At 44.1% G+C, this 24,388-nt stretch overlaps 2 protein-coding genes across 3 annotated transcripts in view; one reads left to right on the top strand and one right to left on the bottom strand.

Annotated features, from left to right (window-relative positions):
• Positions 1–1,147: 1,147 nt before the first annotated feature.
• Positions 1,148–7,091, bottom strand: LOC119163889 (glycerophosphodiester phosphodiesterase 1). The gene has a single exon (XM_075872252.1). The coding sequence runs from the start codon at positions 6,917–6,919 to the stop codon at positions 5,852–5,854; it is 1,068 nt and encodes a 355-aa protein (XP_075728367.1). The 5' UTR covers positions 6,920–7,091; the 3' UTR covers positions 1,148–5,851.
• Positions 7,092–8,129: 1,038 nt separating this feature from the next.
• Positions 8,130–24,388, top strand: part of LOC119165097 (uncharacterized) — a 48,872-nt gene continuing 32,613 nt past the window's right edge. For both annotated transcript variants that reach the window (XM_075872251.1, XM_075872250.1), the window contains exons 1-6: positions 8,130–8,376; positions 9,374–9,465; positions 11,123–11,219; positions 13,861–14,009; positions 16,939–17,139; positions 21,680–21,795. In XM_075872251.1, coding sequence (XP_075728366.1) covers positions 8,266–8,376; positions 9,374–9,465; positions 11,123–11,219; positions 13,861–14,009; positions 16,939–17,139; positions 21,680–21,795 — 766 coding nt within the window. In that variant the 5' untranslated portion in view covers positions 8,130–8,265. The remainder of the gene's footprint in view (positions 8,377–9,373; positions 9,466–11,122; positions 11,220–13,860; positions 14,010–16,938; positions 17,140–21,679; positions 21,796–24,388) is intronic.

The following is a 24,388-nucleotide window of genomic DNA, read 5'->3' as shown; positions in this document are numbered from 1 at the left end:
AGTCATGTTATGCCATACCAATTTTAGTATAGACCTCGTAATCCGAACGGCCAGGAGAGCTAGAAGTCGTAGGCGGCTATATAGATAGATAGATAGATAGATAGATAGATAGATAGATAGATAGATAGATACGGCCAAAGTCACAAAATTTCGCTAAGAAATGCTTTGCATTAAAAAAAAAAAGAAAGACTCGATCGTATTCCACTCTTTAATCAACTTGTTTGTACCGCCTGACTTTGCAAGCACTATGCACAAAGTGTTTCATTGAAGTTGGTCTTTTCTGCAAATCTGATGGTGGGCCGCTTTATCAGCATTCATAATACTGAGGCAGACTGTTTCGGACTTTGAAGCTGTAAGTAGTCATGGCTTGTCTATAACCTCCCTGCCTTTCACCAAACCTTTCTCTATCTCTTTCTCTATTGCCTTGTCTATGATGAGCTGATAAGATCTGAAGTAAGGCTTTCTGAATGCTTCAACCAAAAACGAGCTTACTTGCTGACATTTCGGAACCAACTCGGTTCCTTCTTCAGACGAAGCGACTGTGGAAGCAAAGTGTAACTCAACTTCTCTGAAGGCATAGCTGGAAATGAGGAGGGAAGGCGTCATCAAAGAAGCTAAGAGTTGCACTTGAACACCTCCGCTGTCACTTACCCCGAAGAAAGAACCAAGTTGGTTTTGAAATGTCGGAAAATAAACCCATGTTTAGCTTGAGCATTGTGAAAGCCTTAATTACCGAACCAACAGGCAACTCTGTCAGTATGTTCAGATTTAATCTGCATTCTCCCTTCGCTTCAATGTTTTAGACACAACTTTGTGCTTGCTGGAGGTTTTGCAGCCTGCCGTCTAGCCGTACTGGACGACCGTATTCAGTAAGTCCTTTGCGTCGAAGCACACGCACGGAAGCCCCGCTGGCGCACTGTCCACGGCGAGACTTATCAATGAAGTGCTGACGAAGCAGCCGCTGAACCTTAGCCAAGTCACGTAGTACCGCAGCGTCGAGGGCAGCTTAGATTCCTCTCAGCAGCGGATCAAGTCACATATCATCACTAGCGCTTCGGTGGCTGAAGGTCATTGCGACGCCATGAATGCTCTTTTGAGACATGGCGTAGTAGAACTTCCGCTCCAAAGAAGACAAATTATCACAAACTCCAAGACATCGAAATCACGCACCGAATCACAGCACGCTTTGGTCATTTATTTGCTCAGTGCTCTGTATGATTCAAATATGCCACATAAACAGGAACGCAAATATTGGAAGAGCGCACCAACAGTTGTACAAAATAAATGTCACTGCACTAAAACAAGATCACGTCACAGCAAAAGAAACAAAAATTTGCATAAAGCTGCACCATTTCCTCAGACAACCACTAAGACAAGAACTTAAACACTGCTACGTCTACACCGGGTAAAAAAACGTCAAACTGCGGCTGCTTCACGGAAGCTTATGCTGCGCAGAGCAACTGCTGATGAAGAGTTGGGGCCTGAGTAATGATATGCATACTGAATGTTCCATGTGGAAGACCAAGCAGGAGGTACCTCTGGGACACTGTTCATTAGCATTCAAGGTGCCTACTACTTAATGCCACTGCCTTGAAATTCTGCATCTGTCACACTGAAAAAATCAGTTTCATTTACTGAAGCAGCACTTTCAGCACTTGCTGGTATTACTGGCACACAGCATTTTCCTGGCTCATCAAAAAGGGCATATGTGTCGATCTGGCAGATGAGAAGCATAGTTCAGTGCTAAAAATGCAACTTTCTTTTCCCTTTAGGGTCCCTTGAAGACACTTTTTTTCATGCATGCATTCCTCTGAAACTTTCCATTTCGATTGTGTTTCTCTCTCTGTGAAATAGTAATGAAACCCACAAGACAACACATTCAAATTAGGTCACAAAGACACATCCATCATTTCTGGTGGTGCGGGCAGAGGATTTGCTTTTTGCAATAAAGCTTAAAATAGGACTAGGCCACCACAGTGTGGCTATAACGTCATGGTACATTTTGGAAAGGTTCTAGGAAGGCAAAAAAAAAAAACGAAAATGAGCAAGATAAAAACACCAACTTTTCACCAAATAACACGAAATTTCTAATTTTTTTGCAGTATGTTGTGTGGAGGTGATGATGCAGCACCACGAACTGTGCAGCAGCGACCCATGCCCACAAGATTGAACGTACACGAGAAAGTTTGTGGCCTGCCGAATTCGAATCCTTTACCAAAGGGCATGTAAATATGTAATGTCTACAACGGAGTGCCAATAAATGACGAAGAGTTTACATTTGTACATTGTTTCAGTGATTTGCTGTAAGTGCACAATGACTTTATGGATGCACTGTACATTGTAAATGTTGCTTTAGCTCCATTTATAAATTTTGTAAAATCAACCATTGGCTCTAACCGAATGCTCATACTGTGACATGGTGTATTACAACTGCCTCGTGAAAAAGAAATGTTGCTTGCCAAGTACATACTTTGAGGACATGATAATCAAGCAGTTTTCGTGCCACAACAATCCCGTAAATGTGTTGTTTTTTATGCAATAACATAACCCAAAATAACCCTCTTTTTTTGGCATCCAAAAAGTAGGCAACACATGATCTGGAAATGGACTACTTTTCAGTTGAATTACGGGCACACATAATAGAAGCAACACTAAGACTCAAAGAAATGAGTTGCAAAAATGTGGCCAAATTATTTTGCTGGTTTCATGTTAACTACATGGGGGTGTCAAAAGTTTGAAGGCCGCTATCACATGTATTCATATGGCAGTATAGCGTGCAGACTTTTGATCGTCCTTGCACCTTTACCCCTGCAACCAAATACTTAAGAAAATTGATAATGATGCAAAGACACCTTTCGTACTCTGTAATAGCACAAGAATGATGCATTTACAAAAGAATGGAACACATTATCTCGACTATCATATGTATTGTGCTCGGCACAATTAATTGTCTGTCGACAGTAGAGTGTCTCGTTTGTTTTGAAGACACCTTGTGTTTTATTTAGCGTGTTAAGTTTATCAACCGGCTCACATGGAGTTTTATGCTAATTGTCAACCACAAGTGGTGCGCTCAGTACAATAAACCACCAGTCTCTGATTAGCACTCCGTTACCTGTAACATTCTGCATTTGTAGCATTTATTTACCAGGCTATTAGTGAGCTCAAACATGCATCCTGTTCCATATTTTTTCGTATGTGTGTTAGATCAGAAAAAAAAAGAGCTGTGCATATTTTCTTACATCAAATGTGAGGAATCGAACCATATAAAAGTGCATACATATGCCCTAAAAGACCTACAAATGCCCAATAGCATATTACACAACATGGCAAGGAAGGTACTTCAGCAAGCTGCAAGTACCCCCTCTCATCGTGTACTTTGGTACCCAGCGATGAAACCCCGATGTGTCAATGAAAGTGCAGAAGGTTCTGCAGAGATCACCGGTGCATAAATATGTAAGCCCGGACTAAGTTGGGGGCCACGTCAGCAACGCAAGCTGCCACATTTCGCGAAAAGTTACAATTACAGCTACGGAGCTTTTCAATTTAAATACTTAGTTTAGGAATGAACATACAAAGTGTAATGCCATCCTCAACAAGGTATTCAAACAAGAGATGTGAATGACAGGCGGCGCACGGTAAGTTAAGCCGTAGTTTGAGCTGGCTGCAACGTCGGCAACGCAAGCTGCATAAAAAGCTGCCACATTCCACAGGATGCCATGCGCAATTTCAACTATGGATATTCGGTATTTAAAAACTACATATAGTTCAAGCACGAACATGCAAACTGTAATGAAGATGCCATTCTAGACAAGGTATTTAAACAAGTCAAATGATTTATAGACAGTTAACGTTAAATAAAGACATACTGAGTTGGCCGCAATGTAAGCTACAGGAAAAGCTGCCGCATTCCGCTGCAACATTTCATCTATGAAGCTTTCCCGTTTAAAACTACAGAGCGTAAACATGCAATGTGTGAACATGCCAATCTCAGCAAGGTATTGAAATGAGATGCGTATGGCAGGTGAATGACAGATAGTCCACAGCAGGCTAGCAGCCAGGAGGGGATGCTCTAGAGGCCTACCCCCCCCCCCCGCCCTGAATTTCTTATTACTGATATTTTAATGAAATTATTGAAAATACGAGACTTTCCAAAAGAGTCAAGGCCCTAAGCAAGTGGGCTGCCTTAAAGAAAAAAAATTCCTGGCTACTGGCCTGGTCCACAGTGAATGAGGCGATCAACACGTCATTGTGATAAGATCTGCAGTTCTTTTCAATGATAAATGAATATGAGTATCTACGATGATCACCTTGTGCGTGGCATAGAGACAGCATACGACACAACTGCAGGCATGTTTCCAAAACACTATTGTCCACTTCGTAATTCAGTGAAGGCAGTTTATCACATTTGCCAAACAAAGGCGATTTTTTACTCAGTGTGCATGCTTATTGATAAGTATTGGAGAGTTTTATAAGTGCAGGCAAAACATCTTACAGTGTAAATCTAGACACCAATAATGCGACAGTAACGCAGTAAAGTACATTCGTAAGCCTCTTTCTCTCTCTGTTATGTGTGCCTTGTTCCTCGATAAATACACCCACACTCAACTACCACTACTACACTCGGTCACAAGTCGAGAATAGTGTGGTTTTTCCCAGTCAAAGGATGTTCCATCATCCATTGGCTTTGCCATTTCGTCCTGATGTCACAGCTCATTGCTTCTGTGCTGCACTCAGGAGAGGAGTCAAAGTGTACCTCACGTAGCCGCCGCAACACCATTGGCTGGATGGCAAAAAAGCCACACTGTTCTTGACATGTCACAGAGTATATGAGTCATGCATTTGTTCAAACATTATAGGAGCCATGCATTTGTTCAAACATCCACAAAACTTTGAATGCGAATCTACGACGAAATTACACTGCTGCTACTAATTACCTTCTGCTATTCCTTAGCATAATCAGTTAGCTAAATCTCGCAATGTACTAATACTAAGACTGGAGCACGGGTCACCCTTTTTTGCCTTATCCAAAGGCAAAACATTTACTAAAGTGGCTCTGAAAGTACATGCCAGAGGTTCTACCATGAATTTACTAAGCCTCCATAGGACATGAATTTTCAGTTGTAGGTTGCTTGTTAGTTGGCCAATTCAAGCTGCCTGGTGTACAAAATAAGCAAAAACAATGTACGCCAAACACCAAAAGAATGTGCCCAGATTTAACGCTTGCACAACTAAATGTCTTGTGAGTCACCTGAAAATGTCATATCTTGAAAAAAGGTGACACAAAGAGCAATCTTGATTTCCACTCTGCTCTCTGTCGGGATCCACTTTTTCTTTTTTTCTATAGGAATAGCACAGTTGCGATAATTGTTGGTTTGGCATGTGGGGTTTAACGTCTCAAAACCACCATATGATTATGAGAGATGCCATAGTGGAGGGCTTCGGAAATTTCGACCCCCTGGGGTTAACGCGCACCAAATCTGGGCCTACAGCATTTCTGCCGCCATCGAAAATGCAGCCACCACAGCCGGGACTTGATCCCGCAACCTGCGGGTCAGCAGCAGAGTGCCTTAACCACTAGACCACCGCGGCGGGGCGACAATTGTATTATACTCTCATGTTCGTCATATGAGCAGAGCAACATGCCACACTGAGAAAGTTTGATTGCAACAGAGTTCCCTTGTGCAGTTAGAATTTTTTACCACATTTTTTTACACTAATCAATTAAAATAGTACTGGTGAAACAATCGTATTAGACTCCCTTGTTCGTGCAATTTGTGGAGACTACACTACAAAAAAATAATAATTACGTGCGCTGTAAAAAGGGGTGCTAAAAAGGTGTCAAACACCGTCTTTACGCGTGCCGCAGGGTGTCAGTAATGATGGGCACCCTTAGGACTTTCCGCAGGAACTCTTTTTCGGCCGGGTGGTTCGGGGTCCAGGCCAGGACGTGGAGGCCCTGGTCTTTCCAAGACCTCACGTACTCCGCGCTCAGCACGTTCTTGCAGATCAGCAGAGCCGAGGCGCCGGTCAGGTACGGAAGCAGTCCGCCGTGTAGCGCCCGGTCGAGCACCCAGTCGCCGACCCGGGCCAACAGGTGCTTCGTGTAGGACGATTTGAAGCGGGGCCTGAGGTTCTCGATGTCCTCGTACGCGACGAAACCAGGACGCCAGGTGAGCGCCGTCACGATGTCCGGATTCTGGCGCCGCAGCGCGTAGATGAACTGCGGGTAGAAGGAGGCGACCAGGGCGCGACGGTAGAGCTCGGGTCTCTTGCGGAACAGTTCATCGACTAGGGCGACCGCTCGGTGGTCGTACTCCTTGACGTCCAGGATGAGGCGCAGGCCCAGGCGGACGCACTCTTCGACGCCTTCTTCGAGCGTCGGCACGCGCTCGTCGGCGTAGCGGTCCGCAAACGGGTGATTCGTGGCGGCGTCTAGTTTTCGCAGGGCTTCGAAGGTTATCGAAGCTAGAGGTCCCTCGCCGTTTGTGGTGCGTTCCAGGGTGTCGTCGTGGAAAAGGACCGCGACGCTGTCGTGCGTGAAGGAGAGGTCGAACTCGATTCCCGAAGCGTTGTTACGCTTGGCCTCCCGGATGGCAGCGAGGGTGTTTTCGGGCGCGTCGTGACCACCACCCCTGTGCGCGAACACCAGCGGTAGCGGCTCATTGTCGCCGTCACCACGTCCGCCGTCGACTCCCAGGATCACCTCAGCCGCGAGGGCGTCGTCTACGCGAGGCAGGGCCGCACGGTGGATGGCGTAACAGGCGAGGGCCACGACGACGGCGGAGATGTAAAGCGAAGCCATGAGTTGCTGCTGGAACGCGCAGGCCAAGAAGAGAGCACCGAACGCGCGGACCACGGTGCCGACGACGTTTAGCGGCGGGCAACCGACGCAGCCGGCTTCGCGCATCGCGCCCAGCATTACTTCTTCCGGTACGAACGTCGTCTCTCACGTGAACGTCATCGTCACCGCCTTCGGGAACAGCTGAGCTTGCGACGGCCCCTCGACAACACGAGGTCCACGACCCCCCAACGCTAACCACACCGCCAGCGGCGCTCGCCTTTCTCCGGTCGCGTCGGCCTCGATGACATCACCCTTGTTGCATGTTCGGCCATGGTTCAGCGGTGTAGTGCAATTGAACTTGGTGTAGTGCACAAAATTTTTAGTGCGTCAACTCCAACTTTTTTGTAATATTCGTGTAAAAAACATGAACTAAATTATTGATACGGCAGCTTTAACGTTGTTTTTTTACATTTTTAATTTCACTTTTAGAGGACGGGACATTTACTAAATTGAAGGTCCGTTCGATTCACCTGCACTACAGAGAAATCGTGCAGTGTCAGTTCAGCCTGGTTCAGCGGTGAGGGCACAGAGCTACGCCTGAAACGAATGACGATGTGCCGACAAGGTGCAGGCCTTATGTATGTTCGCCTAATTTACATCGTTCAACTAACACTTACCGATGGCGAACCACACATGCGGACAGTTTTTAGGCGAAAATATCTTGGCAAAACACACTTCGTTAGTAAATGCGTCTACGCCCAAGTGCTGCGTCGTCTGCTCAGCTGCACGCGGGGCTGCACCAAGCTGGAACCGTCAGCGCAAGAGGTGCAAGGAAATTGTGAACCAGTGCTGCATCTGTTCTGCACCTTTCGGAATTAATGGCAGGGTTCAGAGGTCGTCAATGCTACGCCACTGAAACGAATGGCACAGTGCAGCACCTCGTGAACTGTTTCACAAGGTGCAGTTGAATCGAACAGACCTTGAGTGCCGTGGCACTCTAAGCATTTCTGTGAGAATACGTAGGCCACGCATTTTTTTTTTAGACGTATGAACCCACGGAGGAAGGAAAGGTTTCCTTCCTCCGTGTATGAACCCTTAAACAAACGCGGTGTTTGCAACGCAAAATCGCATAGCCTCTAAAACTAGCAACTAAAACTTCGAGACCATCAGTGTTAACAACACGAGCTTTTATAGTAATTATATCGAACATAACCCCGTATTTTTTTATTTTTGTATCGTGGCAAGTGAGCGAAGAATAAAAATTTATACACTTTTACTACACAACTTACCTGTGGCAAGATGTCAGCACTAACGCGAAAAAGCCGTTGCGGATTTTGAGCGGAACACGGGCGTCACATCCGGCTTGGCACGAAACTTGAAAAAAGCGAACGGGCCGACTGCTGCACGCCCGTTGACCACCCGCGAGGGGCCGAATATTCGGGCCAGTGCTTAAACGCAGAGCCGCAAACCATCGCTTGAAGACGATGTTCGTCGCAGAAAGCGCCGACTCGGAGAGGCAGCTAGCCGCCAACGAACTCCGACGCATGGGCTTCCGAGTTCCGAGCCTCAAGGGAACACCGACTACGGGCAAACAGGTAGGTAGGCCGTTGTTTGAAAGTCGGATTTTGCCGTATTATTGATTTAGCAGTGTTAAGGGGGTGTAGCCTTAGTGTTGTCTCGTGTCTTCATAGCTTCCGCAGTAAGTTCTGCGAGCGTGAGACGTGTCACGCTAAAGCGCCGAACAAGCGACGCACACCACTCATCAAAGCCTGCACAACGATAACTGGCTAGAGAGATCGCAGAAGCGTTTTGCGTCAAGAAAAACGAATGCAAATTCCATAATGTTTAAAGCAAAGGCTTTTTAAGCGCATGACAAACGAAGACAGAACTAAGAATTTGACAGAAGAGTGCTAATCACTTTCTTAGTCCTCACCATTTTTCGTGCGCTTAAATTTTTTTTCTCTTAAACGTGATGGTTAGCTGCTAGCCGATTTGTACTTCTTAGGGCAAGTGCGTAAGGTGGCTGGCTATCGCCGTCTGTGACAGCCAGAGAGCACCTCTTCGTGTGAGCAGCTAGAGAAATGACGTCGGGAAACCCTTTCCTGCATTTTTCGTATCTAGTTTTGCTGACATCTGATCGCTTCACAAGCATTTCTTACGTTAACTGTTCATCCTTCACTTTTGATAGACCAAGTGGCGAGTGGTTGGTTTTGCCCAATTTCTTTGCAAGTACGAATTCGTGATGATAATTTTTTTGTGGTCGTTCATTTTATCTGAAGTTTTAACAGCATTGCTGTTAAAGTGATGGGGCCAATGATTGCTACTTGTCTTGCTGAAACACCAGAAACTCTTCGACAACACATAGTTGGTTTCTGTTAAGTGCCAACAACTTGATTATTGATATTAGGGTGAACTTCTTGGACCAGTAAATACGCTCGAGTACACCTCGCCAAGGCGCTGGAAATGCCATTTTCTGATTGGCTCTACTCGCCAGAGCCCAGCGACACCCCCTATTCGAGGATTTATCATCGCTGTGTTTTGAGCCTACGCAAAAGGTTGAGCGAGCTTGCACGTACTGCAATTTCTGTGAAGGCAACGTCGGACGGGTGGCCGCTGTTTGGCGTGGACATCTTGGAGCAGCCGCAGCAGTCCTCGCACCTGGTGGCCGGACTAACAGTGCCTTGGTAGGTGGCTTACTCTTTCACATGACTCGTTTGCTTCAATGTGCAATGGCACTGCTGCAGTAGTAGCCAGTGCCACTTGCCTGTGTGCGTGCCTGCCTGTCGCAAGGCCTGCCAGCCTAATACTGGCATTGCTAAGCGTAATGTTTTGATGGTGGGAACAGTGGAAACGTAAATCGCGGGACAAACAAGGAACAAGTACCACGACACGAGGGCCGTTTGCCACGCATGAACTTGCATTAACATCGCAAGGGAACAGTTTCTAGATGATAGTTAGTGTGTATTTGTAATGTGGCGAGTACAGGAAATAAACAGTGGTTAGTCAGTGCTTGTATCATAGTTTGTGTCCCCTCTTCATCCCATGCTTTACGTTGGTGCCGTTCCTATCATGATTCACAAGCAACACGCTTAGGTTTTATTCCTGGTCCTGGTAACCATATTTCCAAGGAATGCAATGCCCAAATTCCCATGTAGTTGGATTATTGTGTTCCTTAAAATAGTACTGACATGAATTTCAATATTTTCCACTTGTTCCTCTCCATAAAACGCAGGTGTTGAGAGCCCTAAAAAAATCGCAGCACATTCACGGAGTGAATGATGATGAGTGAGGCGAAGGGTCCGTCCATGCGTCCATCCATTCGTCCGTCCGTCTTCTAGTCTGTCTGTCCGTGCGTTCTAGTGAACACTGCAAGTACTGCCATCTTGCATCCCCTGTGGCACATACCCACTCTGCGCATCCGTTTGTTCACCTGCTAGTCTGTCTGTCCATCTAGTGAACATTCCATGTACCACCATCTCGCATCCACTACAGGTGGCTACGTACAACAACAGAGGATGGACAGACCCACGCCTTAAGAAGCTTCGCCCCTAAATGAATATTGCTGTGCCTGACAATGCATTCAATAATTTTTAATACCGCTACTCTAAACAGAATGTTTGGTTTCTGTCAAGTTTACTGTTTCTGTTTTGGCCTGCTGGCCACGGCACGAAAGGAACACATGTCCACACGCTTTGAAAACGAGCAAAGAATGATGTTTATTATCTGCAGTAGTGTGTTAATATAAGATTGTGGTGAGGGGGTTGGGAGGAAGGGAACAGAGCAAAGAACATCACGCGTGCGTAGTGGAAAGTCTGTCCGTGACACAGCAGCAGACACAACAGTTTCGATATTGAGGGGGCGGCTTCTCGGCAACGTCTCATTGCAGTGATGTCGCGGGTAGACAGCAACTCGTGATCTAGTCGTGGCAGATCTGTCATTCGTTTGTGATGCAGTTAGCCAACAATGCGCAGTTTCTGTGGTTTAGCCTGCATTCAGGACACAGAGTTCACAAACTTCGTGTAACTGTGTTGACTCGTCGGGATAATGTACACGGCGGTAGGGCGGGCTTGCAGATGTTCATATTTGCCTTAGCAGTACTTCTCGACGGGCTGGTGACCACACGCTTGCATAAATGTGCAACCACTGCTGGACTTGAGATGCTACAAAAAATGGTGTCTTTTTCTGTTCTGTCTAGAGACCAGTTATGGTGTCTATCTTTTTGTCTTCCGGCAAACATTTGCTTTGCTTGTGATTGCCACTTCTTCTATATTATGTTCCCATGGAGGACTTTTGGGCGTTTAAGTGAATATCCATACTAATACCTTGTTATTCTGTGCGCAGGTTTTTGGATGAGAGCCTGCGCGTGCTCATTTCGCATGCGTCCACCGAAGGAATCCTTCGCAAGTCGGGCTCGCTCTCCAGACAGCGGCTGCTCAGGGTCAGTTGCATTGGCTCGCATATGCAAGGTTTAGGCAGCACATCTATAGAAGGATTGGATCTTTTTTGTTTGATTTTGGCTGAAACTGCAAAAACCCATCGTGAACTATTACTTTTTTATGTGCCTGTAAAGATAGGGATTTTTCATGGCTTGTTTTTTTTTTGTTTGGCCCACTGTTAATAAAAACCAGCCAGTAACTAAGCCAAGGAAGTTCTAGAGGACGCTTATTGTTCAATGTTGACTGTATTGCAGCAATTGTGGTATAAAATATAAGAAAGCAAAGTGAACGAAATGGCAGGGGATCGAATCTGCAATCTTTGGATCACGCGCTTAATGTTCTTCACCTACTGAGCTACAGTATCACTTTGTGGAGTAGTGTTTGCAAGCACAGGGAATGTTTGTAAGCACCGTTCGCAGCAATGATGAAACACTCCTCTTTTGCCAGCTTGCATGATGTAGCGCATTAGCTTTTTAACGAGCAGACAGCAGACTAATGATCCCTCGCATACTACCTGAAAAAATCAAGTCGACACCCTTGCTATAACGGCTTGTGATAAGTGATTGTAAACTTTGTTACGTAACGATGGAAAGTGTATTGGTATTCTTTTCACGATTATTACTATTGCAGCTCGTAAAGTGACTTCGGGCTGATTGACACTAGTTGACAGAGGTGTGTCTAACAGCAGCACTAACCAACACCACCAGGATTAAACAAAAACTGAAGTACCAATATACATAGTGGACTGGAGAACAGCATTCACCACAGCTCCTTTAGGTAGAGCATTGGGCACGTTATCTGTAGTTTGCAGGCTTGGTCCTTAATGGTGGCAAGTACTTTTTGTCGAGCTTAAGACCCTTGCATGTATGTCGCAATTACTGCATGATGCCTTGAAGATTCTTGAGAAGCGCGAAAACCCGACTAACTTAAAGAGGTCCTGCAACATTTTTTCAAGTAGCCATCAAATAGATTCACGAAAAGAGTTTATTGCCTCGTGAATTTGCCATTGCAAAAAGTTTTGGAATCTGTCCAGCACAACTGGAGCTACGAAAATTTGTCAAACGCTGCCATTGCATTCTCTCTTCTCTCGTTCTGACGAAAGCACTTGAAGCTAAGCAGGGAGGGATAGCACAACGAAAGAAAATGTGCCACACACTCATCGTGACTTTGAGCACTTTTTCTCTTTTTTCTTCGTATAAGCAGCTTTTTAGTGTGATCACGTGTGGACGTGGTACAAGTCGCAGCTAATCGCAGCAGTTTTTGTAACGTTGGAGCTCGCCCTGCTTAAATTCGCGAACGGCTGATGCAATGGCTGTGATGAGCAATTTCTGAGCTTGTTTCGTCATTTGCGCAAAGAAGAGAAAGCAATATTTAGCTTACTTTGAAAATTTACTGCTAATTCCAGGTCGCATGCTGCGCTACAGTAGGTATTTGGCTCGTGTGTTGTTTGGCACCTCCATTGCCGATGGGCAGCGTTTTCTGACCATGCTCAAAAAGTCTTGTAGGGCCCTTTAAAAGTGTGGTGGCACAAAATTTTGAAGTCGATGTAACTTGTGGGATTTGTGGTGATATGTGTGCATCGTCTACAAAATATCAACACATAAGATAGCCTAGAACATATTGAAAATCAATTTTAAAGTGAGTGTCGCACCGCTGCATGTGAACACTCCTTTGGTTTTTGTGTGAACAACCAACCGGCACTTGTGGCGAGTTTTGATTGGCTGCTACGATCGTTGCAATCGCTCTCTCATAGTAAACTTTTTTCAACGAAAAGAAAGGTCGGACTTGACTTGCACAGGACTACGAAGGATCACGTTTTTGCCTCTGGGGTCAATTTTCGGGTGTCGCACATATTTGCGATGTCTGGGAGGAGCCTTCTTTGAAAAGAGTTTGTTTATGCGGGGCTCATGTGCATGGACCTTTGCGTTCTCACTTGGCCAGCTATGTTTACATGAAAGCCATTGGGTGTCCCACCTCTCGTGACTGTCTTTCAAACTGAAAATGCGACTGCGCACTATAGGAACACTCTGACTGATTAACAGTCATGAGTAGTGAACAAGCGAGCTTTCTGCCTAATATAGGCAGGATATTAGCTTCTAATTGCAAAAGGCGAATTGAGATGTAAATTTTTGTGCCAGTGCTCTTTTTAACAACAGGGGCTTGCTGCCTTCTTCGACGCATCGATAGCGTTTGAGTACAAGGCATGCAACCGAAGCGAGAGATACCGCCTGGATTTTTGTAGCCAGCACACAAGCACAAAATCGTAAAGACTTAGGTGCGTAAGCGATTGGTATAGTGACTGCTTACTTTATCGTAGGATATCATCCATACTGGTCTATGCAGAATTGCTACAATGTGCCGGAGTGTTGGGTTTTCGCACAGTAAAGACAGCAAATAATGTCCTCTATACCTTGCTTGACTCTATTGTCAATAGGTTTCATCGGGTTTGTTTCATAAATCAGACCAACTTCAGTTCTTCTTTCCTTTTTAGTCTGCGTAATTGGAAGTACGACACTAGTTGTCAAAATGTTCTTGTAGCCACGCACACAGCCCATGGTTGTAGCGTCGTGCAACCGTGATTCAATACAATGTGTATCAATTTTAAAACTTTTCCGTTAACTTGGCGTTTCCCTGTCCACGCAGTCTTCGCTGGAGACGAGCGCCTCGCTGAGCATCGCCTCTGTGGTTCTGGCGTCTGCGCCCGTGCACGACGTGTCTGGCCTCCTGAAGCAGTGGCTGCAACTTCTGCCTGAGCCTCTGCTGCCTAAGCCTCTTCTTCAGCTGCTGCTCAGGTAAAGGAGACCATTGTTTTCAGAATGGGAATGCTAGATCAGTTGGACCTGTGATGTCTCCTTTCTTTTTCACTTCTGCAGTCGGTTTTGTGTTAGTGTAAATGCACTCAAACCTTGATATAACTAACCCAGCTATAACGAAATATCACTTATAACAAAGTAAATGAAGTCTTGCAATAGACAGTGCTAGGAATACATGTTTGCTACGAACTTTTGGATATAACAAACTTGTTTTCCTGCAAGATTCAACTTTGTTATAATGAAGTTTGAGTTAATACAGGACAAACATAGGCTCACACGGACCCCTGCACATCTTTGTGTGCGCTACTAGGAAAGCGTGAATAGGAAATTTTAGGTTCAAAGTGAATATGAAGCTAATAGTGGTTCGGTCGAATAATTTTCAATGTAATTGTTTTAATGTTATACATTGCATATTGTTAAAAAATGAGCATAGTTATCATGACCCTACTAACCTGCATGATATTTCTTTAAAAAACTTGAACAAGGCATATTGGGTTGTAATTTTTTTTTTGTTGGTTCAAACTGAAGTGAAAGCAGCTTTAACTAAAGTAGAAATACTTCAATTTCAGTAAGATGCAAGTGATAATCCATAAAATGGATCAAGTTTTAAAATGTACTACCTTTGAGGGTATAACCTTGTACAACAACCTTTTAGTATTATGTTCATTGAACCTTGAAATAGGGCTTCGTGGCAATGCACATTTTTTCGAAGGTGTTTTCGCGGTGCAGCAGTCCTTCGCTGAAGTGAAACCATCTTTACGGTGGGTTTCATGTAATTTGACATCACTCAAACTCTTGTTCACTTCAAATACTTTGACATTTTCAATAATTTAAATTCCTATCGAATTCGACTTGGAACAATGTAGTACTCGTACTCATTTGAATCTTCCAAGTGCTGGAATGTTCTCGTGCGCCTAGTGCCCATGTTTGTCCAGTCTTTACCTGGCAAGGCAACCTACTGAAGATGCTACCAGCAAGCCTTCATCGCAACCCTCATGATCACATCTTATGGACCCTATGGTGGGGTATATTAAGCTTGGTTGGATTGATTGGTTACATGTGTTCGAGTATAATGCTACGTTCTTTGTGCCAGTAAGTGAATTTTTGCAAACAAAATGCCCACTGATAACATGGTGCTGCTGCTGAATTGAAAACGCCCGCGCTGATCGAGGACATCACGTCGCCAATGTCAAGATGCTCTTCTTGTAAGGGTGATTCTGTAAAATGCACTGTCGGCACGGCACTTCTGGGGGGACAGTGTGTTCACCAATGCTACATTTCGAATGCTCCCTCTTCATTTGGGACTTCTCCTTGCATAACATGAGGGCGCAACTAGTTTGTTCTAGAATGCGCTCCTTGTGCAGCCACCTGAACCACAGGAATTGTACATTCGAGAACACCATGCATGTATTATGCACTAACAATTCTGGCTTGGCATGCATTTGTCGAAATTTTGTGTAATTCGCCTTAATCTGTTAGCTCTTCAGCAATTGAAACAAATAATTTGACATTATTTATTGAGGTGCCCACATTGCATGATGAAGGGTGCCACTCCAATGTCGTTCTTTCTTTGCATACAAACACTGATTTCTCCTGGACTAGTTGTCACATCAGCCTAATCTTTCAATCTTGCTTAACTTAGTGTCTCCCTTTAGTGTCCTTTCGAAGAAACCCCGCAACGCTTTTCGAAGGATTCACTAAAGGAGCTTATTGCCCCATGAATTCACTGCTGCAAACATTTTTGGAATCCATCTACTATAAATGGAGTCAAATATTTGTCTCCTGCTGCAATCTCTTGTCCTCTTGAAAGCACTGGAACCTAAGCAGGAAGGGATAGCATGGAGGAAGAAAAAGCAACACGTGCACCTTGTGGCCTTCAGCACTTGTTTATTTTTTTCCTTTGAATGTGCGGCTCTTCAGTGCGATCACACCCGTGGACAAGCCATGGCTTTTGGTGGCAGTCCCAGTAACAAACGAGCTTTCAATACTCAAGTAAACCAATGGGTTTGGGACATAGTGTTTTTGAGCAAGTAGTGTCGTTTGTCAAAAGAAGAGAAAGCGATAGTTAGTAGGCTTCGAGAATTAATTGTGAATTCCAGGCCGGGGGTGGGCTGCGCTATAATATTTTGCTCGCATGTTCTCGGGAGCCTTGGCAGTGTTTTTTTTTTTTTTTTCAAGAAGTGTTGCAGGAGGGCACCTTTAAGGTAGAATCTTGTAAGTAGATGAGGAATATAAAATGGAGCCATGTACAGTATTCCTATAAAATCTGCAATGAGGCAGGGGCGTCGCTGGCAAGGAGCTTTGCTGTGAAATTTTATCTGCTTTCATGTATACAGAATTTGGCCTTATATATAAAGAAAGTCAACTCGATGAGTTCTTGTAGAAGGGAAGACAAATCAAGATTTGCCTCAAAACATTTGGCGAGTCTGCTGTACGACCTGGTATCTCACTCGATGTATTTGTGGATGAGCATATCGACAAGTACATCTACCAAGCCCACAATATTAAGGCTTATGCGGAAACGCTAATCTGCGATATGACGCTGATAAGCACTAATCTGGGTTGAACTGCGAAACGCTCACTTTTTGTTAGTGACTAAAGCAACATGGAATGTAATATTGAGTCTTGGAATGTGAGGTTGACTCATTTGTAGGTAGTGCATCATAATTCAAGCCTGCAGGGGATACACTCAAAGATCATTTTAACAAAGTCACATCTGCCATGAAAATACTTCGTTGTATTCAAAAATTCATTATGAACATTTCGACACTTCGTATATATGTCAAAACTATTGCTGTCTTACTTCGTTATAGCAGATAATTTTATATCCCGGTTCGTTGTATCGAGGTTTCAGTGTACCAATAAACTTGACTTGAACGTGGACATTGATGTGCCATTGGGGCAACAGGTGCCAAGTGAAGCACGGCCTGGAGGCGGTGTTGCTAGGCCTTCGTATCCTGCCAGAGGAGCGGCTGGCGTGCCTGCGCCACCTCCTGTCGGGCCTGACTCGGCTGGCGGCTGACCCTCTCAACCGCATGGGAGCACACAACCTCGCCCTCGTTCTGGCGCCCACTCTCTGCTGCTTTTCGGCAGTGCAGGGATCCAACAGGTGCGTTGAAACACTCCTGGTTTCTGCAAATATTGGTACCTGCACTGTCGGAATCTAAACGGGGTAATCTAGTGCCGGGTGTAAGCATCTATAAACGTCTCCGTGGTGCCACTAAGGGTATTTTGCTCGCTCCTGTTAAAGATCAGCAGACTTAAACTTAAATTTGGTAGGTTCTTGGCAAACGAAGATTTTATACGGAAGCACCTGTTATCACGATCAGGGTCAATCCAGGTCGGGCTTTTCAGTCGCTATAACAGATGATTCACTGTTACTCGATACAGCTTAATTCAGATCGAGTTTGGTGCAGACATTGGCGAAATTGTGATCATGAAGCCAGATTGAGGTGCATAGATTGTGATAGTCTTCATTCCAATCTGCCTTGATTGCGATTAAAGGTGTTGCTAAAAGAATTTCTGCTTAAACTGCCTTTGATAGGACAGGTTTTCTACTTGAACTTCGTGCCTCTCTACACCTTTCAGTCAAGGAAACTCCTGTGAAGTTTTCTTTATTGAAATAAAGGGAGTGCTGAACCCTCCAAAACCATGTTATTATTACTGGAATGTGACAACTTCTTAGTAAATATTATTTCCTAGTGTGATGAGAATGTTTCTCAGCAATCTTAGTATGTATTGGCTTGAGCTAATGAATAGGGATCAAAGAGGAAACTCAAACTAATGAATTGTTAATGTTGAAAATTGTACTTTGAGAATTCACCATTGGTGGTTTATTCAGAGGAAAAAATTGAGCTCAGGTTAATTCCAAATTTCTCTCCGAAATATCTGCGTATAATGTCATGGACGATTCACAAATGAATCACGTGCTCTGACAGGTGGTGCACATAACGTAGAGTATTTGGCACCACGAGGCAGTGAGAGATCCCATTCAGTTTGCTGTGTGTGTCTGTTGAAGTAGCAGTAGACTTGTTCAACTACACTAGACTCGTTAAATGGAATCTGAAGGAACCATGAAGATGTGTTGCGTTTATCGTTTACTGAGGTCTGATTAAGGCAGCGAGAAACAACCTCAATATAACGAACCCAGATTGAATGAAATATCTTATAAGGAAGTGCAGTCGACTCTCGTTATTTCAAACTCGAAGGGCTCTCTGAATTTTATTTGCATTATCAAAAGGTTTGAATTATCAGAAGTTCTCAGATAGACGACTCTGGGTGAGGTGACAACTCGCATTATGATTAGGCATTAATTTTTATTTTATTTATTTTTATTTTATTTATTTATACTGTCAACCCTCACTTGAGGGTCATTACAGGGAGGGAAGCATAGGATATGGAAAGTAAATACAGACATTGATATTTTCAGCAACTTTAAACAATAACACAATAGCATATTCATTGCTCGGCAAAGTAAACATCAAGAGCACATTCAAATTTTTTAACGTCAGAATTTTCAACAATATGTCGCGGCAATTTGTTCCACGCTTCTATAACATCAGGGAAAAAAGATTTGCAAAAGACGTCCGTGCGAGCACCGAAGGGGCGAACTGCCGCGTCATGATTGATCCGGCTGCTGAGCTTATGCGGCGGGTGTACGTAAATTGTTCTATCTATTTTTATTTGACCATGCAATATCTGAAAAAATACTTTTAGGCGCTGCTTTTGTCGTCTAATTTCTAGAGATTCCAAACCACTTAGTTTTAACATTTCGGTAACCGAATCAGTCCTTTTATACTTCGAACATATAAATCGCGCGGAAAGTCTCTGAATTCGTTCCAGTTTATCTATTAAATTCTTTTGGTGGGGGCTCCAGGCAGCACAAGCATATTCTAAAACAGGGCGCACAAATGTTTTATATGCAAGCAGCTTGACGTCTTTCGTAGCATTCGGTAATTTAGCACGCAAGAAACGCAGTTTTCTGTAAGAGGCACAGCATACATTCTCGACATGTGCACGCCATTTCAAATCATTCGTAATATGCACTCCCAAATATTTAAATGCACACACTTGCGGTAAATAATTAGGTCCAATGCTGTACGTAAATGGTAAAACGTGTTTCTTGGTAGTTATATGCGTATATGTTGTCTTAGAATAATTTATTTTCATCTCCCATTTATCGCACCATGTTTCAAAATTATCAAGACAATCATTAATTACAATTTGGTCATTCACACACGTCACTGGGGCATAGATTAAACAATCATCAGCAAACAATTTAATTTTTACAGGAGGGTTAACAATGTCAACAACATCATTTATATACACCAAAAACAGCAATGGGCCCAACACGGAGCCTTGGGGCACACCGGAATAAACATCAAGTGATTCAGACTCAAACCCATCAATTCGTACCAACTGCTTGCGGTTCGTTAAGTATGCCTCAATCCACTTCAGGATATTTTCGTTTACGCCTGTTCGTTTGAGCTTGAAGAGCAATTTATGGTGGGAGACCTTATCGAAGGCTTTTGCAAAGTCTATGCATATCACGTCGACTTGTTCTCTGTTATCTACGGCAGCGGCAAAATCGTGGAGAGTTTCAATCAGTTGGGATAACGTGGAAAGCCCTTGCCTAAACCCGTGCTGTTGCCTACATATCAGCCCATTTGTCTCCAAGAAAATAGCCATCTGTTTGGCAATGACATGTTCAAAAACCTTACAGCAAACACACGTCAGAGACACTGGCCTGTAGTTGGTAAAAAGCATCCTGTCGCCACTTTTAAATACCGGTTTCACAATGGCGCTCAGCCAGTCTTTTGGAAGCGAATGTGTCAAGAGTGATTTTTCGAAGATAATGACTAAGTAAAACGACATCCACTCCGCATACCGCCTCAAAAACACAGTTGGTATTCCATCCGGTCCATTAGCCTTCTTTTCGTTCAAATTAAGTAGCTGCTGAAACACGCCCGCTTGATCAAATGAAACTTTATCGCAATTAAAATTTTTTGAAGTGTTTTTAAGCCCTAACTGCACACAGTGAACAGAAAGCAGAGGTGTAAAGTCCACAAGTTTAATGGCCATTTACTGCTGATAAGAACTTTTGAAGAAATCGTGAATTGCCAACCGCTTCATTGCTATGAGTATGTGCCTTCTGTACAAAGCTCTTTATACCAATTGAGAAGCATCACGATTTATCATCTGTGTGCTTCGTTTCAAACATTTGTTTACTTGCAAAGCCTCTTTCCTTGATGGCCTCAAGTGCTTATTTTTCATTTTTTTGACTGTCAGGATTATATAAGCATGCAAGTTTTTAAATAGTAGTGGGAAAGCAGCAGATATTTTCTGGTATGGACCCACAAAAAGTATGAAATGACCGAATGATGTTCAAATTAAGAAACCTTTCAATACATTGAAAGAATAGAGGGCCAACCGAAAATTTGAATTTTGTGTGAAATAACCAAAAGTATGAATAATCGGAGCTTCAATTATTGCGTGTCTACTATAAATAAACACAGTCTTGGAATAGTGTTATGTTAGGAATACACCTTTATAATGCATTTTTGGTTGTACCAAACATATTTTTATGTAAAATGCAACTTCGTTATAATGAGGTTTGAGTGTACCAGCAGGAAACCAATTGTGTTAGAGGCATTTGTTTGGCTGGACACATTTCTGTTTGTCGAGGTTCTACTGTAGTTGTTTACTTAGTCTTCGTTCTTGGTGGGAAAGTTCGCTTGCGTTTGTGTTGGAGCTGAGGCGATGCAGCAGCCACTTTGCCTCAGTGGTTACAATGCTCAGCTGCTTATTGAAATGGTAGAGGCCATGTGCTAGTGGTCTTTGCACTGTGTCTTGCGAGTCCGCGGTAAAAAAAAAATCGTAATAATTGTGGCAGCTTCACACTAGCAGCACTGCCAAGCCTGAAGAAACAGTGCAGCTGAGCGGCCCTCCTTGCTTCTCTTATTCTATTTCTGCTTGTTTCTCTTTGTTTTTTTTTGTTTTTTGTCTGTCTTGGTTTGTTTTCTCTAACTTTTATGTGTCTGTTTCGCTCCGTATCCTTCTTTCTTTGTATGTCCTCCTCTATGTTTTTCCTGTGGGCTTCTTTTTTTGTCGTCTTTCTTTTTTTCAATTTTGGTCAGTTTATGGTGTTCCTTTGCATTTCTCTTCCTTGCTATATCTTTCTCTGCCTTATGTCTTTATTTTCCTCAGTTCGATTTTTGTCTTTCTTTTTGTGGCTTTCAGTCCATCTGGGCAAAATTTAGTTGAAGTTATCAGGTACCCTCAATTATTCTCTATAGTTAGTCACATAGGAGTGAGAAACGCCACACATTAACCAATGTACATCAACCTGGCTTGAGATCGAGCATTGGAGCTGTGGACCAGGTCATGTAATGATGTCCAGCAACATGGAACTCTTGTTGTGCTTGTACTTTTGTGATGTTAGCCCCCTTAGTGATATACGCTCAAATCTCGATAGAATGTAATGCCAGTTATGACGAAGTTAACGAAGAAGTCATGCAAGAAAGCCTTTGGAATAAACCAATTTTCGGATATAACAAGCACATTTTCTTGTAAGTTGCAAGTTTGTTATAAGGAAGTTCGAATGTAATTGGATTGCTTAGACGATGAGATGTGTGTGCTGCTTGATACAGGGAGGACCTGGACCGCGTGGTCTCCCTGGTGGAAGTGCTCATTGGTTCCTCTCACTTGGTGGGCTCCAGCCCGCCGCCGTTGCCTGGCCGCGAGGGTCGCCAGAAGACGAAGTCTGGTAAGTTCGGGGATCCCGCATAGAGATGGCTGTTTAGCCAGCAGGGGTGTACCCAGAAACGTAGGCCTGTGCAAAGTTCTCCATTAGAAGGGAAGCAGGAGAAGTATAAATTCAAGGCGCTCCCTCTTCCATATTTTGGTGTGGTCAAGTCCAACATATAAGAAGCTTGACAGTGGTTTTAAATATGAAAATTATGTGATGACGTGCTTTTCGTAACACCCTATCTTGGAAGACACCTCCTGGAATGCAACATCAGGGTGATTTGACTGCCATCACTATCAGACTGGCATAGCCATAATTATGCACGTTAAATACGGACAATACAGGTCCAACATAGTACAAACATCGAGAAGAATTGGGGCACTTTCATTACAAATCAAGTGGAGTGCTCATCCGCGCCTCAGATTTGGGTGCACGTTAAAGAATGCAAGGTGGTCGTAATTTTCGGAGCCCTCCACTACGGCGTCTCATAATCATGTGGTGGTTTTCGGATGTTAAACCCCACATACACTCAAACCTTGTTATAACTTAACTGGATATAACGAAATAATGGATATAACAAAGTAAATGAAATTCCCCTTGAAAGCTTCATTGAGAACCATGCATTTAAAACCTCATTATAACGAAGTAAAATTGACCGGTAACTGGATATAACGAACTAAATTAGTCTATAAAAAAAACGACCGTAGTGTGTTAAGTATATCGTTTACTGCGGAGTTTGACGCTCGTTTGGCGCGGCTCTTTCAAAACTCTCGCATCGACCTTACAGTCACGCCCCGCGCGGCCTAGAGAGCCGTCCTTTCCACACAGCTAGCGGAGAAGAACCCAGGAAGCACTCAGCGGGTCACATGACTGAGAAGCGCCGCCGCGGTGTAAAGCGATTTCCCTCTTGCGACTGCAACGATTGCGTCTCTGCTGCTACCATGGCTGCTACCCTCTGCACCAAAAAAGAGGACTCTCCGCGACAGCTTTCTTTCTATTTTTCATCTCTCTCTCTCTCTCTCTATTCGAGGCCTTGAAAGGAGAAGGGTCTGTACGTGCAGAGACCAAAAAGGGAGAAGCGTGGCAGAGGCATGTCGCAGATCGGCATTTGAGAGAGAGCAAACAACCGGCCACAGTCTTTTCTTTCTTTTTCTTCTTTTCCGTCTTCGCGCGCAGCGTTGAGAGGTGCCGCCGCGGGATTGAGCATGGTGCTGAGAGCATTTTCAGAGCGCGATAAGTTCGAATTAATCGTCGCAAGTGCTTGCACGTTTGAATTACAGGGCGTTTTTGCCCATTGGAATACACATAGCTTTGGCGGGACCTCGGGGCGAGTTTGAATTACCCGAAAGTTCTAATTAATAAGATTCGACTGAGTTTGTTTTCCATGGCATGCGTGGTCGCGTAGTGGTACATCGGACCGCGAGATGGTTTTCTTCTTTGCATGCTTATAGGTGTGCGCCCATCTGAGCATACATTGCCACAAACTATTTTAATGGATATAAAAAATAACGGATATACTGAAATAATTGTGGCTCCCCTTCAACTTCATTATAACGAGATTTGAGTGTGTCTATCTATCCATCCTCGCCTACTCATCGTGTGCAGCCTGCTACGGACGGAGATATTTATGGGGTAAGCCAAACATAGCGAAGGCAGCTGTTAATAAACCAGGGTGTCTACTTGTTAGGTGCAAAGCAGCTTATGAAAAAGCCTCTCCTCTGGCGCGGCATTGCAGCCGCTGACAATGATTCTGATGAAGAACAAGCGCATTGCAGACCACACATTCTCTTTCTGCCATCGCGGCACAGCATGTGCAAGGTACCCATGTATGCCATGATAATGACGCCCAGAATGAACAAGCATGTTCCAGGCCACACATTTATTTTCTGCCATCATGGCACAGCGCATGCAAGCTGCCCACTATATGCCATGATGATGATGCCAACCATCATGAAGAACACACACGTTCCAGATCACAAATTCCCATTCTGCTATCACGGCAGAGGACATGCATGATACTCACTGTACGCCATGACGATGGCGTTTGCAATAAGGAAGCATGTCCCAGACCACACATTCATTCTGCCGTCACGGCACAGCACATGCCTAGTAGCCTCTATACGTCATGAGGATGATGCCCACGATGAAGAACGAGTATGTTACAGACCATACATTCGCTTTCTGCCGTCGCGGCACGGCACATGCATGGTAACCTCTATACGTCATGAGGATGATACCCACGATGAAGAACGAGCATGTTACTGACCATACATTCGCTTTCTGTCATCATGGCACAGTGCATTCAGGTACCCACTATATGCCATAATGACGCTTGCGGTGATGAGGAATCGCGTTTGAGACGACACATTCTTTCTGCCATTGCAGCACAGCACATGCAAGGTACCCACTGTACACCATGATGATGACGCTTGTGATGATCGACAAGCGCGTTCCAGAAAACGCATTATTTTTATGTGTAATACAGTGATTGTACAATAGGAATATATATGCATATAGGAGAACATATATAGGTAGATATATGTATGTGTATTTGACGTTTATGCAAGCACATATATTTATGGAGAGAATCTGGGGGTGTCGGTATGGGATG

The sequence above is a fragment of the Rhipicephalus microplus genome, chromosome 8 (genome assembly GCF_043290135.1).
Source record: "Rhipicephalus microplus isolate Deutch F79 chromosome 8, USDA_Rmic, whole genome shotgun sequence".
NCBI lineage: Eukaryota > Metazoa > Arthropoda > Arachnida > Ixodida > Ixodidae > Rhipicephalus > Rhipicephalus microplus.
The sequence above is the reverse complement of the archived record's forward strand: the minus strand, read 5'-3'. Positions and strand labels throughout refer to the sequence as shown.

Excerpts from the sequence above, each read along its gene's own strand:
- LOC119163889 (XM_075872252.1), bottom strand. The coding sequence starts at position 6,919 with ATGCTGGGCGCGATGCGCGAAGCCGGCTGCGTCGGTTGCCCGCCGCTA.